This window comes from Zeus faber (assembly GCF_960531495.2).
Source record: "Zeus faber genome assembly, chromosome: 9".
Classification (NCBI taxonomy): Eukaryota; Metazoa; Chordata; class Actinopteri; order Zeiformes; family Zeidae; genus Zeus; species Zeus faber.
The window spans coordinates 1,739,065-1,755,495 of NC_137197.1; the positions used below are offsets into that span (position 1 = coordinate 1,739,065).

At 49.0% G+C, this 16,431-nt stretch overlaps 3 protein-coding genes across 3 annotated transcripts in view; 2 read left to right on the forward strand and 1 right to left on the reverse strand.

The window, feature by feature from the left end:
• The window catches only part of LOC307235251 (matrix metalloproteinase-23-like), a gene marked incomplete at its 3' end in the record, with an annotated part of 7,608 nt that extends 3,078 nt beyond the window's left edge, over positions 1–4,530 (forward strand). The window contains exons 4-8 of the mRNA XM_080007282.1: positions 1–162; positions 395–559; positions 1,561–1,671; positions 1,973–2,099; positions 4,341–4,530. The exon at positions 1–162 is cut by the window's left edge and continues 6 nt beyond it. Coding sequence (XP_079863408.1) covers positions 1–162; positions 395–559; positions 1,561–1,671; positions 1,973–2,099; positions 4,341–4,530 — 755 coding nt within the window. The remainder of the gene's footprint in view (positions 163–394; positions 560–1,560; positions 1,672–1,972; positions 2,100–4,340) is intronic.
• Positions 4,531–5,656: 1,126 nt separating this feature from the next.
• LOC307235410 (stress-associated endoplasmic reticulum protein 1-like) lies at positions 5,657–7,016 on the reverse strand. The gene is made up of 3 exons (XM_080007493.1): positions 6,867–7,016; positions 6,501–6,573; positions 5,657–6,283 (listed from the first exon to the last, which is right to left on the reverse strand). The coding sequence occupies exons 1-3, from the start codon at positions 6,948–6,950 to the stop codon at positions 6,243–6,245; spliced, it is 198 nt and encodes a 65-aa protein (XP_079863619.1). The 5' UTR covers positions 6,951–7,016; the 3' UTR covers positions 5,657–6,242.
• A 1,068-nt stretch (positions 7,017–8,084) lies between these two features.
• On the forward strand, positions 8,085–16,411 carry eif2a (eukaryotic translation initiation factor 2A). Its single transcript, XM_080006514.1, has 16 exons — positions 8,085–8,150; positions 9,228–9,297; positions 9,371–9,442; positions 9,626–9,744; positions 10,196–10,295; positions 10,671–10,753; positions 10,858–10,931; positions 11,429–11,573; positions 12,019–12,135; positions 12,404–12,560; positions 13,287–13,371; positions 13,605–13,940; positions 14,903–15,007; positions 15,123–15,239; positions 15,319–15,384; positions 16,217–16,411. The coding sequence occupies exons 1-16, from the start codon at positions 8,123–8,125 to the stop codon at positions 16,280–16,282; spliced, it is 1,740 nt and encodes a 579-aa protein (XP_079862640.1). The 5' UTR covers positions 8,085–8,122; the 3' UTR covers positions 16,283–16,411.
• Positions 16,412–16,431: the final 20 nt, after the last annotated feature.

Genomic DNA, 16,431 nt, shown 5'->3' on the forward strand with positions numbered 1-16,431 from the left:
ACACCTCCAACCACACGGACTGCCTGCAGTCTCCACTCCACCCGTGCTTCGACGGGGCCAACGGCGAGCTGGCCCACGCCTTCCTGCCCCCTAGAGGAGAGATCCACTTTGACAACCATGAGTTCTGGATCCTGGGCAAGTCTCGCTTCAGCTGGAGACAAGGTACGTGTCTGTCTGTCTGCCTGTCTATCTGTCTGTTTGTCTCTTTCTTTCTGTCCTCACTCCACAGGTGTGTTTGAATGACCTGTCTGTGTCTCTGGCTGACTGTCCGTCTTCTCAGGGATGTAAGTGATCTGTCTGTCTCTCAAGAGGTGTGCCTGACCTGTCTGTTTCTCCAGGGTGTGCATGACTGGTCTGTCTCTCCAGCGGTGTGTCTGACCTGTCTGTCTCTCAGGGGTGTGGCTGAACGACCTGGTCCAGGTGGCGGCCCACGAGGTGGGACACGTCCTGGGACTGTGGCACTCCAGAGAGCCTCAGGCGCTGATGCATCCCAACGCCACATACACAGGACAGAGGGAGCTGGCGCAGGACGACATCTGGGGCATCCAGAGACTCTACGGTCTGTCTGTCTGTCTGTCTGTCTGTCTGTCTGTCTGTCTGTCCGTCGTTGCATCTATCTATATATCTACAGAATATCATCACCTTCAAGACAAGCATGAACCTGAACACAGGTACTCCTCACTTAACGACCCAGTTACATACATATACATATATCATATACATATATAATATATATACAGGTACTCCTCACTTAACGACCCAGTTACATACATATACATATATCATATACATATATAATATATATACAGGTACTCCTCACTTAACGACTGAGTTCTGTTCCTCGGACCAGGTTGTTAAGTGAATGAGTCGATAAGCAAGGCGTGTTATTCGCGGTTAGGGGACGTGGCTGGAATATATAGTGTATATAGTGTATGTATATATAGTACATACAGTGTATCTAGTATATATAGTGTATTCTGGTGTGTGGACACACACCAGTGTGTGTGTGTGTGTGTGTGTGTGTGTGTGTGTGTGTGTGTGTGTGAGCCTCAGGTGTGGCTGCTCAAACCCTCCCATCCACACACCACATGTATATACAGTAGTGTATACAGTATATAGTGTATATAGTATATATAGTGTATATTGTGAATACAGTGCATATAGTATATAAAGTGTATATAGTACATATAGTATGTATAATGTATATAGTATATATAGTATATATACTATACTACTATACTGTACTATATATACTATATATCTGAAGGTTCCTCACGGGTGATGAGCAACTTGGTATTGTACACAGTGTCAGTGTCAGTACAGACAGGTCAGATAGCTGCTCCTATGTCTCAAAGGTGGTTAAACAGGTAGTTAAACAGGTTGTTAAACAGGTAGTTAAAAAGGTTGTTAAACAGGTAGTTAAACAGGTAGATCCTTAAGTGAGGAGTACCTGTACTGGTTGAGCCATGGTGGTTGATAGACTGGTTCTCTTGCAGGCTGGTCAACATGCTGGCCGACAGGCCGGTCGACAGGCTGGTTGACAGGCTGGTTCTCTTGCAGGCTGTCTGGATAAGAAGCGGGTGTGTGACCCATGGGCTCGTCTTGGATTCTGCCAGAGGAGGAAGATGTTCATGAAGAAGAACTGTCCCCAGCGCTGCGACCTCTGCTACGGTAGGAAATGACATTTTATCAAATGGGATCAATAGATAAATCAACAGATGGACTTGACCTTCCTCACTGACGCTCAACCGCTCTCTTCAGGTTTCCTCTTCTGTTCTCATTTGTTGACATGGTTACCATTAGCAACACACACTCAGTTTACCTGTAGCAGGTAGAGATGATGTTGTGAAGGTTCCTCCGGGTGGGAAGGGCCTTCGAGGTGACATCTCAAAGCTCTGATTCCACAGATCTCACATCAGCCTGTTCTAGTGTCTAATGCTTCCTGTTCCATCATCTCAACTTCCTGTCCCAGAACCCCTGGAGGCCATCGCCACGCCAACGCCAACTCCCGACAATATCAAGATCAAGATGGTTCCCAGGGGCAAGGTGGTCGGGTTCCGCTGTGGAACCAAGAACTTCAGATCCATCCCCAAAGTCAGGTCAGACGATTCATACTAGATAGACTGGTTGTACTGGGCAGCTCCCAGTGTTCCCAGTATCAGACTGGTTGTACTGGGAGCTTACAGTGTTCCCAGCAGCAGCTCCCAGTGTTCCCAGAAACGGCTCCCAGTGTTCCCAGTATCAGACTGGTTGTACTGGGCAGCTCCCAGTGTTCCAAATATCAGACTGGTTGTACTGGGAGCTTCCAGTTTTTCCAGCAGCAGCTCCCAGTGTTCCCAGAAACAGCTCCCAGTGTTCCCAGTATCAGACTGCGTGTACTGGACGCTTCCAGTGTTCCCAGCAGCAGCTCCCAGTGTTCCCAGCAGCAGCTCCCAGTGTTCCCAGTATCAGACTGGTTGTACTGCCCAGCTCCCAGTGTTCCAAGTATCAGACTGGTTGTACTGGGAGCTTCCAGTGTTCCCAGCAGCAGCTCCCAGTGTTCCCAGCAGCAGCTCCCAGTGTTCCCAGTATCAGACTGGTTGTACTGGGCAGCTCCCAGTGTTCCAGGTATCACACTGGTTGTACTGGGAGCTTACAGTGTTCCCAGCAGCAGCTCCCAGTGTTCCCAGAAGAGGCTCCCAGTGTTCCCAGTATCAGACTGGTTGTACTGGGCAGCTCCCAGTGTTCCAAATATCAGACTGGTTGTACTTGGAGCTTCCAGTTTTTCCAGCAGCAGCTCCCAGTGTTCCCAGAAACAGCTCCCAGTGTTCCCAGTATCAGACTGCTTGTACTGGGCAGCTCCCAGTGTTCCCAGTATCAGACTGCTTGTACTGGGCAGTTCCCAGTGTTCCAAGTATCAGACTGCTTGTACTGGAAGCTTCCAGTGTTCCCAGCAGCAGCTTCCAGTGTTCCCAGCAGCAACTCCCAGTGTTCCCAGTATCAGACTGGTTGTACTGCCCAGCTCCCAGTGTTCCAAGTATCAGACTGGTTGTACTGGGAGCTTCCAGTGTTCCCAGCAGCAGCTCCCAGTGTTCCCAGAAAAAGCTCCCAGTGTAACTAGTATCAGACTGGTTGTACTGGGCAGCTCCCAGTGTTCCAAGTATCAGACCGGTTGTACTGGGAGCTTCCAGTTTTCCCAGCAGCAGCTCCCAGTGTTCCCGGAAACAGCTCCCAGTGTTCCCAGTATCAGACTGGTTGTACTGGGCAGCTCCCAATGTTCCCAGTATCAGACTGGTTGTACTAGGAGCTTCCAGTGTTCCTAGGAGCAGCTCCCAGTGTTCCCAAAAGCAGCTCCCAGTGTTCCCAGTAGCAGACTGATTGTACTGGGAGCTTCCATTGTTCTCCGTAACAGACTGATTTTAATGGGCGGCTCCCAGTGTTCCCAGTATTAGACTGGTTGTACTGGGAGCTTCCAGTGTTCCCGGCAGCAGCTCCAAATGTTCCCAGAAGCATCTTGCAGTGTTGCCGGTAGCAGCTTCCAGTGTTCCCAGTAGCAGCTCCAAGTGGTGTGTGCTGCTTCCAGAGTTGCAAGAGTTTCAAGCAGCTCCCACAGTTGTCAGTATTAGACTGGTTGTACTGGGAGATTCCGGTGTTCCCAGTAACAGACTGGTTGTACTGGGCAGCTCCTAGTGTTCCCAGATTCAGACTGGTTGTACTAGGCGGCTAGCAGTGTTCCCAGTATCAGACTGGTTGTACTGGGAGCTTCCAGTGTTCCCTGCAGCAGCTGCCAACGTTCCCAGTAGCAGCTCGCAGTGTTTCCATTAGTAGCTCCCAGTGTTGCCAGCAGCAGCTCCCAGTGAAGTGTGTGTTGCTTCCAGAGTTACAAGAGTTGCCAGCAGCTCCCAGGGTTGCCAGCATCAGACTGGTTGTACTGGGTGGCTCCCAGTGTTCCCAGTATCAGCCCCCAGTGTTCCCAGTATCAGCTCCCAGTGTTCCCAGTCACAGCTCCCAGTGTTTCCATTAGTAGCTCCCAGTGTTGCCAGTAGCAGCTCCCAGTGAAGTGTGCGTTGCTTCCAGAGTTACAAGAGTTGCCAGCAGCTCCCACAGTTGCCAGCATCAGACTGGTCGTACTGGGTGGCTCCCAGTGTTGCCAATAGTAGCTCCCAGTGTTCCCAGTATCAGCTCCCAGTGTTCGCAGTCGCAGCTCCCAGTGTTCCCAGTCGCAGCTCCCGGTGTTCCCAGTAGCAGCTCCCAGTGTTCCCAGTATCATCTCCCGATGTTCCCAGTAACATCTCCCAGTGTTTTCCAGTAACAGCTCCCAGTGTTCCCAGTATCAGCTCCCAGTGGTGTGTGTCTTGCAGCTGGTTTAAAGACGGCGAGCAGCTCCTGTCCTCGGTGCCGGGTCACATGGTGATGAAGGACAGAGATCTGCGCATCGTTGCCAACGAGTTCAATGAGGGCGTGTACACCTGCCGCATCCATCGCCGTGGCAACGTGGTGTCAGCAAACTCCTGGGCCATCCGCCTGAAACCGGAGCAGACCAACACCTGAGGGAGGGTGTGTGTGTGTGTGTGTGTGTGTGTGTGTGTGTGTGTTCGGCTCAAGGACTCACTGACTGTCACACTGGTCCAGTTCTGTAAAGTACCAGGATGTTGCTCATACACTTGGAGGATGCGTCACCACCTGGACCGAGGCAGGTTCCCCAGCGCATCACGATGGAGGGAAACCCACTGAGTTTGAGTGAACTGGAAGGAGGGATCGTCCTTCCGGGCATGGGTATTGATGAATTGATTATTGATTGACGAATGAGTGATCAGCTTCAGGGTTTCAGCGCTGCTTCCTGTCGACTCGTCTCCTTTTCCTCCTGCAGCATTTGGATTAGAATGAAATGTTCTTTTTGGATGCATCACCTGGTGTGTGCAGCGTGGAGTGTTCCGGTGTCAACGTCTCAACGCTGGGACTTGTTTTGGGGAGTATTACGAATTCCAACTCTGGGCAGAGGAGCAACGCAGACCTCCTGAAACAGGAAGTGACATCATCTCTGTGAATGACTTGACTCGCTCACAGACTTGGACAGTTTCTTATTGACAACTAGAATTCATTGAAGTAAAGTTTGACCTACGATGTTCTGGCGTCAGTGCCTTTTACTGTTTTAGCCAAAAGTGGAACGTGGCACAAGTGTTAGTTGCTGCATCTTTAAAGGTTTAAAAAACGAAATGCTTCAAATGTGAAGCTGAGTTGTGATATTTAGTCATTTCATGTTTCTAGAGCAGGACGGGGTCAGTCTGGAAACAAAGAATCAAACGACACACACACACACACACACACAGTGCTGTTTGTTGTGAGAGCACTGCAGGGAGGCTGAGCAGAGACCAGACAGTCTTTTGTTTTGTTGAATCGTTCATTCATTTAGAATTTAACTCAATTTAAATTAATGACCCAACTCTTCAAACATGTGAGCACGTGCTGATAACGAGGTTCCTCAGTAAGACTGCACTGGGCAGCTCCCAAGTTTGAGAACTACTGACACCTGGTGGCCAGGTATGATACTGCAGGTGATCGAATCACTTCATTGGTTTTCAAACCTTAATTCGATCCATGAGTGAGTTGATCAGTGGTGAAGCCGAGCGTTGGGAACAGATAAGAACTTTGATCCAGTCTTTTGCATCCAATAATCACATTGTTTTAATGTTATAAAGACCACCATTTGATGCATAACATTCTTGCCACTGGTTATGTAGAAAACAGTTTAGTTTCCTTGTGTAAAAGTGAAGAACACGTCTGTTGTTATTTTACTGGTTGGGTTGGAGCTTTTTCACTTTCAATAACAGAGTCCACTCAACGTTTCATCTTGAATCTGGATCTTTATTGTGTCGCAGGTCGTCACTTCCTGATTCAAAACAACTTTATTCCTTTCACTGGCGCAGACACCAGATACTGGCTTTAAAGAACCAGGTTTTAGTGGAATGAAAAGTCCTGCACGTCCACGTGCACAGCTGGAATGACTGTCGTCCTCTTACTAATCCCAAAAACACTTGAGGATCCGATGTTCTCCCTGGGCTCGTAGAGAACTGGGGGGGGGGGGGGGGGGGGGGTCCAGAACCAGAAGATCCTGAAGCTGGGGTGTCCTGGCTTCTGCCTGAACAGAAATATAAGAGGAGCAGAGTCTTTCTGGGTGGGGGGGCGGGGTCACAGAGAAATGTCACTTCCTGTCAGTGGTGGTCATGTGACTTTGGCTCCGCCTCCCTGCTGATGTCATCACTTTACATGCCCATCCTGATACTCTGGATGATCTGGAAGATGGCTGCAAAACAAAACAACAGTTATCTGATTCTGAAGGACAGACAGACAGACAGACAGACAGCAGTGATCAAAGCTTCCCATGAGAAACAAGAAGCTTCAGATCAAAGTTCACTGATTAGACGCCGCTTCAGTGTCAACACATTTGTCAGGAACACACACACACACACACACAAAATAGAAGCATTTTAAACAATTCTGAATTGAAAACACTGACGTACCTGATCCACAGACCACGAAGATAAACAGAGCGAGGAGCCACGGTCCCACTCCCTTCTCATCCCCGATGCTCCTCTGTCACACACACACACACACACACACACACACACACACACACACACACACACACACACACACACACAGTACATCTTAAGATAAATGTGAACAGACTTTACCTTCATCAGGATTCACTTTTAAAGGAACAAAGTGTTTGAGTTCATCACCTCACGTCTCAGTTTGGCAGCAAAGGAAAAGAACAAGACACAGAAAACAAACTCCTGGTGCAAGATGTGACCCACAGCTGCTGGTCATTCACTTATTAACTAGTACTACATCCCTGACGTAGCAGCACCTGGACCTGGACTCACCGTGGACTTGGCCACGTTCCCCCTCAGGGTGATGTTCTTGCTGTGCTTCTCGTTCGCCATGCGGATCCTCTGCTTAGCGACCATGACGCTGGAGGAGAAGGAGCTGGAGGGTGTTCAGAACTTCTGGGCCGAACTTGTCTACGTCCTCACCAAGAAGACCCTCCTCCTCCTCCTCCTCCTCCTCTTCCTCCTCCCCCTCCTCTCTGTTTGGTGGAGGATCCCACAGCAGCGACACCCAGTGCAGCGGAGGACAAGCTGCAGCCACGTCGCCATCGGAATGTTTCCAGTGGGAACATAGAACGATGTAAGGGAGTTTTCCGGCACAATGACATGTAACGTGAGGAGTAGATTCTGTGGAAGATGAATCCTGGAAACGTCATAAAAGCCCAAAACGCTTCGATCCCCGGAGACATGGTTGCTGTCGCATGGGAGTGACGTCACGGTTACAAATAATTTAAAAACACGGCCGCTGCAGCTCCTGAATTTCTTATTGAAACCTTGACATTAAATATTGTTTTTTTTTAATTAATAATATTCACACAGAGGTCACGACAAACAATTATCATTTTCAACTAACTGATTTGATTTAAAAATAGATCCGTGACGTCACTTTCCGCGACTGTCTCGTCGGCGTCATCAAGCGGTTACCGTGTAGCGAGTTTTGAAACAACGGGTTTTAGTATCTTTGCATCAGATTGTTTGAACTTGACAACAGACCATATCTTTTTTTATTATACTTGGTGTCAAAACCCCACAAAAGTGAAGGCAGTGGAAGACGAAGGTAAACGAACACTTTTTTCACTGTCTTGACTGAGACTGAGCCAAGTTCTACCTTCTTCCGGTTCCTGTTAGAGACGCCCCCTCCGGAAGTAGCTGTTAGCGTCTACAGTCGTTGCAACGTGAGACTGAAAAATATACAATAAACAAACAATAAATACACAATAACAGAACTCAGAGCAGAGTTTCAGGACCTTGTTGTCAGAACACGATAAACCACCAAATTGGCAGACATGTATATTTCTATATAATAAAATATACGATCTTATTAATCGATTGAATTGGCGGAATCAGCGTCGTCTAACTGGACTTCAATAAACCATACCAATAATCAACTACGTCAGTTTTATGTCAGAAATATATAACATTTTACAGTTTTTACAAACTATAATGCTGACGTGGCAGCGTATGCCACGCCCACTTTGGGTGATATGTCCCACACTTCCGGTCCAAACACTCCCACTTCCGGTGTGGTAAACATGGCGCCCCCCACTCCGCTGCTCGCAGGTGGGTGAACTTCATTCAACTCTCATTTGCATTTATGAAGATTGAAATATGAACGATTTATTTGTAGTGTTGCTTTTAGCCGAAAGATTTTCTTTCGATGTATAAACCTTGATGTTTGAATGATATGAACCGCGTGGTACTAACGTGAGGACTTAGGTTGTTACAACATGGTTGTTTCTCTGACACGTGCTGGACCTACAGTCATGTTCACACTGGGACCGGTCATTGGCGAGCAAAACGCAGACGAGGCACACCCACACCCACACCCACACCCGGACACATCAGCACACCCACACACGGACACGCTTAAACCCCGCCCGTTGTCTCACGCAGCAGCGGTTTGCAACTACAGACCTCAGGATGCCTTGCTCACGGGTCTCTGTTCCAGCTCTGCTCTGTCACTGCTGATGTGTGAACACAAAGGGTTAATAGACACCGCAAGGACCAGAGACCCGCTGTGGTGAAGCAGCGTTAAATGTTCAATGTTTGTTTTGATTTCATGTTTCCTGACGTTTTCTGAAAACTGGTACAATACAATGAATCCAGATCGTGCAAAGATGATGAGATCATTTCTATATCTTAAGTATCTGACTAGAGTATTTCTGGCTATATCTATATATTTGACATTTTAATTGTGTTTTCATTCTTTTTTATTTCATCATTATTTATTAACGGTAGCTCAGGAGGTAGAGCTGGTGGTCTAGTGATCTAAAGGTTGCTGGTTGGATCCCAGGCTCCTCCTGCTAGCATGCTGTAGTGTCCTTGAGCAAGACACTTAACCCCTAATTGCTCCTGATGGCTGCGTCCGTTGGTGTTTGAGTAATTGTAAGTCGCTTTGGATAAAAGCGTCTGCTAAATGTAATGTAATGTAACTTTAATCTCAGTTTTATTTTCGGGCTGTTGTGCTTCGTATCTGTTTAATGCTTGTCTGTGTTGAAGTGCACCGAACCTCACCAGAAGAAATTCCCTGTATATGTACCCTGTGAAAATAAAACCAATTCTGATGATAAGGCAGGAGAGCTGGAGCGCTTGTGTTGTGTCACGCTCTAACCACTGCTGTGCGTGTTGTTGTGTCAGTGAGTGGATCCGACGGGACCTTTCTCCTGCGTGGGCCTCCAGACTGTGTGGAAAGTCCTTCCTTCCAGAGGTTTGTTCTCATCCCTCCTCATACTGAAAGACACTGAAGGCACCTGAGCTTCTAACGGCCTTTTCACTTCCAGAGACAAGACGAAAAGCAAATGTGCGACCTTCAGCAAGGATGGCAGCTTGTTCGCCTCGTGCAACAGAGACAAGTAAGGAGTCATCCCTCCACCGTTCTGTCACTCCTCTTATCATCCCTCCATCATTCTAGAATTGTAAGAATATTCGTTTTTTATTCATTATTTTTGTTATTCGTTGTCTCTCTCTCTCTCTTCCTGTCTTATCTATCTCTTTGCCTGTCTCGCTCCCACTTCCTGTCTGCCTGCCTATCTCAGGGTCACAATAGTGAAGTGTTCAGATGGGGTTGTGTTGACGACCGTTGACCTTCCTAAAGCAGCTCTTCTGGAGTTTTCTCCTCTGAACAGCGTCTTGGTAACTTGGCAGCCGTACACCAGTAAGTGGAACCATTTTGAGCGTTTTTAGGTCGATACAAACAACACCAATGCTAATTATTAATGTGTGAAAATAAACTGTATGGTATTGTGAACAGCAAATCTAGCCGCCTGCGATTAGGCAAAAAAGTCATCATTGAACATAGTGCTGTACCTGTAGTGAAGATAATTTGAAAAGAAAAATCCAGGACATGTTGTACTTTTGTGTTTTTTTTTCCCAAGCAGGGATTTACCAGATTTCACAGGGTATGTAGCTAATGAGCCTGATGGCTAAGTTTTGCCACCCCAGGTCAAATTTCTGGTAACAGTGAATATCTAAGCGAAGGATGAGCCAAACATGACCCTATTGTGTTATTTTTTCATACAGTTAAAAAATGTATTTTCCACTCTGTCTACTTGTATAATTTTGTATTCCATGATTTCCTGTCAGCTGACTGTCCGTGTGTGTCCCAGATACACAGGACAACCCGAAGGGAGAGCCCAACCTGCAGCTGTGGGACGTCCAGACAGGGGCGCTGCTCAAAGCCTTCTACCAGAAGAAGCTGGAGGGCTGGTGAGTGCCCCAATCAATCAATGTGATCGATTGGCATCTTTAAGTGATGGAGGTGATATATTGATATATAGGAGCCTGAAATATTAGGAGTTTTTATCAGAAAATAAAGATAGTTCAGGTCTGATTTCATGCTTTACACTATATTTAATCAGTTTTATGAACAGATGGATTATTGAATATGAGATTGGTGCTCAGTATCAATGTGTGACGACAATAATAAATACTTCCATCCCCTCATCAGGCGCCAGTTTGCTACTTCCAAAGTCTATTCATAATAACAACCAAACCCTGTGTTCGCTCATTTCCTGTGAATATTCCCAAAGGAAATATGAAGTAGATCAGATTTTTGTAGCTGTGACTTGCGTGTGCTTCCAGGTGTCCCTGCTGGTCTGATGATGAGAAGATCTCTGTGAGGATGGTCAACAACGAGCTGCACTTCTTTGAGAACAATGATTTCAGTGAGTACACACACACACACACACACACACACACACACACACACACACACACACACACACACACTCACTTTCTCCCATGTAGTTTGACTCTAGTTCTTTTCCAGATACCATCGCCAACAAGCTGCACATGCAGAAAGTCTCGGATTTCCTCCTATCGCCCGGACCTTCGCCCAGCAAGGTAGAGTACACGCCTCCACACAGCAGCACTCTTGCCATGGAGATAGGCAGCGTTGCTGCCACACTAAGATGATGCATCCATATGTACATTAATCTTTTTGCAAACAGTGGATTTAGCGATAAATATCATTTGTCATTTTAAATGTCGTTTTTAAAATAACTCAAATCTTCAAGGTCTGACTCGTTGCCTGAAATGTGGAGTGAGATTTGGTGGATTTGTTTCCATCACTCCCCCTGATGGAGGGATGGAGCGTCGAGTCAGAGAAACAGCTGAAACTACCAAGTTCGACATGAGGGGGAGGAGAAAAAAGGGAGAACGTAAAAGGAAAATCCAAACTATTTCTTTAAGAACAATCAGCTGCTCCGAGGCTCAGCGACCAAAGTTCAGGGCTGAAACTCGCTGCTCCTGCCTCCTGCCTCCGTCCTCCTGGCGTCTGGGTGGTGTTTCCGGTCGGTAACATTGGTAACGTCGCTGTGTTTCTCCTGTTTCTCCACCAGGTGGCGATCTACGTCCCAGGTGCGAAGGGCGCGCCCTCCTTCGTGCGACTGTACCAGTACCCACACTTCGGAGGCCCCACCGCCGCGCTGGCGAACAAGAGCTTTTTCAAAGCTGACAAAGTGTCCATGCAGTGGAACAGGAAAGGTGTTGTTCTCCATCCCATAATAACCACAAAGTGTTTCCAACGATTCTGTCTGGAATCTCTTCTGTCTTATTTAGTCAGAGGTTGAGAGACGGTTTGGAGAGAATCCTTTGTCTAAAATGTACCCACAGGCTGTCTGCAGCTCCGTAAATGGTTTCAATTCACCGTTTCAAACATTAGGACTCAAAAGTAATGATCTGGTCTTGAATCTGAATCTATGAATCATTTCTAAACAAATATTGAATCAGATTTTTGTACTTGCCTTAAACGTGACCTGCAATACTTGGATAAGAGAAAGATGGTGTCTCCCAAAATAAAATTCCATTAAAATGGGATGAATTAAAAAGGTCGCAAACCGTATGAAAGGGACCGCACCTGCACCACGTCAGGTGTGTAGGTGTAGCACAGGAAGCAGAATGTCAGTGCAACGTCTGGGTGGTGTTTCAGGCTCGGCGGTCCTGGTCACCGCCAGCACCGAGGTGGACAAGACGGGAGCGTCGTACTACGGGGAGCAGACGCTGCACTACCTGGCGGTGAACGGAGAGGGCGCTGTGGTGCAGCTAGGTACCTCCACCCACTCCACACCATACTAAATGTTCATGTTTAGTGATTTTACTTATTACATTGGAAGTTATTTATCCAAACATATAAAAAAATGCACTTAATATGTTTAGTGCTTATGTACATGTAGATTCTCATCGGTACATACGTTGCAAACGATGACTCTGACGTCCTGTTGAAGCATCTTAAACAGTAGATTGTGGAACCTCATGAGTGATAAATAATGCAACAGAAGCTTTGTCTTTTGACCTTGGTTTGACCTGTCTCACAGCTAAGAACGGTCCGATCTACGACGTGGCATGGAGTCCCAGCTCCTCTGAGTTCTGCGTGGTCTACGGCTTCATGCCGGCCAAGGCCACGGTGTTCAACCTCAGGTGCGACCCCGTGTTCGACTTCGGGACCGGGCCGCGGAACGCCGTGTACTACAGGTAGAACACTGTACATATATTACTAACACAATACTTCAATACCAGCGCCAGTGTCCACATTGTTCACAAGATATTTGTGTATCATATTAAAATAAACAATGTTTTGTTATAAATGAATGGTATAAGTTTCTGACAATCTGATCTCTGAAATATTTCACTTGTGTTGTTTTATTTGAGGTTGAGGTGTGAGTCAGACGTGACACGGTGCAGTTAAGCTGCTGCTGCTTTATCTCAGGGTTTGAACGGTGGAGCAGGTTGTGTCACAACTGGTACCCACGGGTCCAACTGGGTCTGAAAAACTGGGTTCCAGCGGGTTCTAACCGGTCCTGACGGGTCCCGGAGGGTCCGACTGGGTCTGACGGGTTTTAGTGCGTTCTTAGTGGTTCTTACTGGTTCTAACTGGGTCTGACAGGTTCTAACGGGTTCTAGCGGGTTCTAGCATGTTCTAGCGGGTTTTAACTTGGTCTTAACTGGTCTTAACTGGTCCCTAGCCTTCTAATAGGTTCTGACGGGTTCTGACAGGCTCTGACGGGCTGTAGCAGGTTTTAACTGGGTCTGCCGGCTTCTAACTAGGTCTGACTGGTTCTAACTGGGTCTGACAGGTTCTGACTGGTTCTAGTGGGTTCGAACAGGTTTTAACTGGGTTAGACCCGTAAGACTCGGTCTGGTTTAGACTGGGTCCAACAGGTTCTAACGTGTTCTCACTGTGTCTGGTCTCTGGTCCAGTCCTCAGGGTCACATCCTGGTCCTGGCCGGTTTCGGGAACCTGCGAGGACAGATGGAGGTCTGGGACGTCAAGAAGTACAAGCAGGTCAATGAAGAGTTGGAACCAGTTTAAAGTGGCACATTAAGCTGCACACATTTACAAAGTGGTTGAGCTAAGCTACGTAGCAACAGCATGTTCCAGGAACAGGAGCTCCAGCCTGGATCAGAAATATATTCCCAAAAACACTGCAAAGCTGAGTGTCCTCAGGACGCTTCTCCCTCCTTGCTCTCAGGTCGTCCACATTCCCAGCCGATCAAGTTCTTCTTCTGTTCTCTCAGGTGGGCAAGCCGCAGGCTCCAGACTCCACCAACTTTTCCTGGTGTCCTGACGGTGAACACGTCGTCACGGCAACGTGTTCACCCCGCCTGCGCGTCAACAACGGCTTCAAGATCTGGCACTACACCGGCCCGGTGCTGTACCGGCAGGACACGGCTCCGGGGGCGGAGCTGTGGCAGGTGCGCTGGCAGCCCTTCCCCGACGGGACGTTCCCCGAGCGCAGCGTGCGCTACCAGGCGGCGCCCAGCGAGCTGGGCAGCACCGAGTCCAAGCCCGCCGAGGCCTACAGGCCCCCCGCCCTGCGGCACCGGCCCGCCACCACCGCCAACAGCAGCCTGGTGAGAGAGGAGGGCTTACTGTGTCTGGGACACTACTACACAAAATGACCTCACAATTCAAAGATGAACGATTTTATTGCAAAGTCTTCCACAATAAAAAATAAACAAATAAAATCAAAATAAATGTAATAGAACATTTTTAAGTTAAATCTGATTTTCTTTTTAACACATAAGCAATCATGACAACATTATATTCTTATTTATTATACTCTATTTTATTATATTTCATATTCTGAAAACATTCTGTAAAATTGAAGAAGAAGAATCTTTATTTGTCTCTCTCACTCACACACTCACACACCCACACACACACACACACCTTCTCTGCATCTGGCTTGTCCTGCCTCCAGGGGGCAGCCAGGAGCAGTGGGCATCATTCAACGACGCCCGGGGACCTGGTTCCATATGTCCATCGCTGGTCAGACCATGATGTTGTGCATGTTTTGGGTGGGGTTCCTTACTGATAGGGATGGTAGCTCAGGAGGTAGAGCTGGTGGTCTAGTCATCTAAAGGTTGCTGGTTGGATCCCAGGCTCCTCCTGCTAGCATGCTGTAGTGTCCTTGAGCAAGACACTTAACCCCTCATTGCTCCTGATGGCTGCGTCCGTCGGTGTTTGAATAATTGTAAGTGGCTTTGGATAAAAGCGTCTGATCAATGTAATGTAATGTAGTGTTACATTGGGGAAACCCCATGTTTCGGGTGGGGGTCCTTACTGATGTTAGATGGAGGAAACCCCACGTGAGCACTGGGAGAACATGCAAACTCCACACAGAAAGGCTCCTCATCGGGAGATAACCCACCAGAGCACGGTGCCAACAGCGCCCCAGGCGGGAATCGAACCCAAATTGGGTTGATTAGTTAAGTGTAGTGATTTTAAGATTAATTTCCATTTCCCATTCCTGCTCTGGCTGTCAGGGGCCTCCTGGAGCAGTGAGCTGAGGTGCGTTTGTTTTGTGTCTCAGCAAGAGGAGGAGCCTCCTCAGAACATGAGACCAGGAGAGAAACCTCCGTCCAAGGCGGCGCTGAAGAACCAGAAGAAACGAGAAGCCAAGAAGGCTGCCAGACAGGTACTGGGAGCCGCCCAGTACCACCAGTGTGCTGCTGGTGGACGCTGGTTACATACTGGTTACATACACGTTGTACTGGTTTGATACTGGTGGTACTGGGGTGTTTGGTTTCCAGGACGTGAAGGCCGATGCCCCCCTAGTCCAGTCAGACTTGGACCTCGACGGCAGGAGCCAATCAGCTTCCACCTGTGGAGACCCAGAGACGGACAAGAAGCTGAAGAACCTGAAGAAGGTGAGAAAAGAAGAAGAATCAGAAGGTTCTTCAAATGAAGGATGAAGAACTTTCATTCTTCTGCTTCTTGTGTTTCCAGAAGTTAAAAGCCATCGAGGAGCTGAAGGAGCAGCAGGCAGCCGGCAAGACTCTGCAGAAGAACCAGGTTAACCCCGTCACCCCCAGGCTCACCCTGTCACCCCCACCCCGTAACCCCCACACTCACCCCGTCGACCCCACTTTCACCCCGCCACCCCCAGGCTCACCCCGTCAGCCCCACTCTCACCCCGCCACCCCCAGGCTCACCCCGTCACCCCCACCCTGTCAGCCCCACGCTGACCCCGTCACCCCCACCCCGAAACCCCCACACTCACCCCGTCGACCCCACTCTCACCCCGCCACCCCCAGGCTCACCCCGTCAGCCCCACTCTCACCCCGCCACCCCCAGGCTCACCCCGTCACCCCCACCCTGTCAGCCCCACGCTGACCCCGTCACCCCCACCCCGAAACCCCCACACTCACCCCGTCGACCCCACTCTCACCCCGCCATCCCCGGGCTCACCCGGTCACCCCTAAGCTCACCCCGTCACCCCCACGCTCACCCCGTCACCCCCACTCTCACCCCGCCACCCCCAGGCTCACCCCGTCATCCTCACTCTCACCCCGTCACCCCCACGCTCACCCCGTCACCCCCACGCTCACCCCGTCACCCCCACTCTCACCCCGCCACCCCCGGGATCACCCCGTCACCCCCACCCGGTCACCCCCACCCGGTCACCCCCACGCTCACCCCTTCACCCCCACCCTGTCACCCCACGCTCACCCCGTCGACCCCACTCTCACCCCGTCACCCCCAGGCGGGGTGAGAGTGGGGGATGGTAGATATTTATAAACTGCCATCCTTCCTTCCACTGCATGGTTAAACTACACCTCCTCTTCCTTTCCTTCCTCTTCTTCCTCCTCTCCTTCCCTCCCCCTCCTCTCTTTTTCTCCCCCAGCTGGAGAAGGTGGAGAAGGAGGCTCAGCTTCTAAAGGAACTGGAGGAGCTGGGTCTGGGGGAGTAGCAGGCCTCTCAGAGGTCCTCCGCCAGTGGGACACCCAGATGCCTGAAGAACCGGCCCCAACAGCCTGGAGCCAGGACCCATAAGAACAAAACGTGGGTCAGGATTTGTAAAATAAACTGTTCGACTTTATTCTTCTGACTCTTCATTGT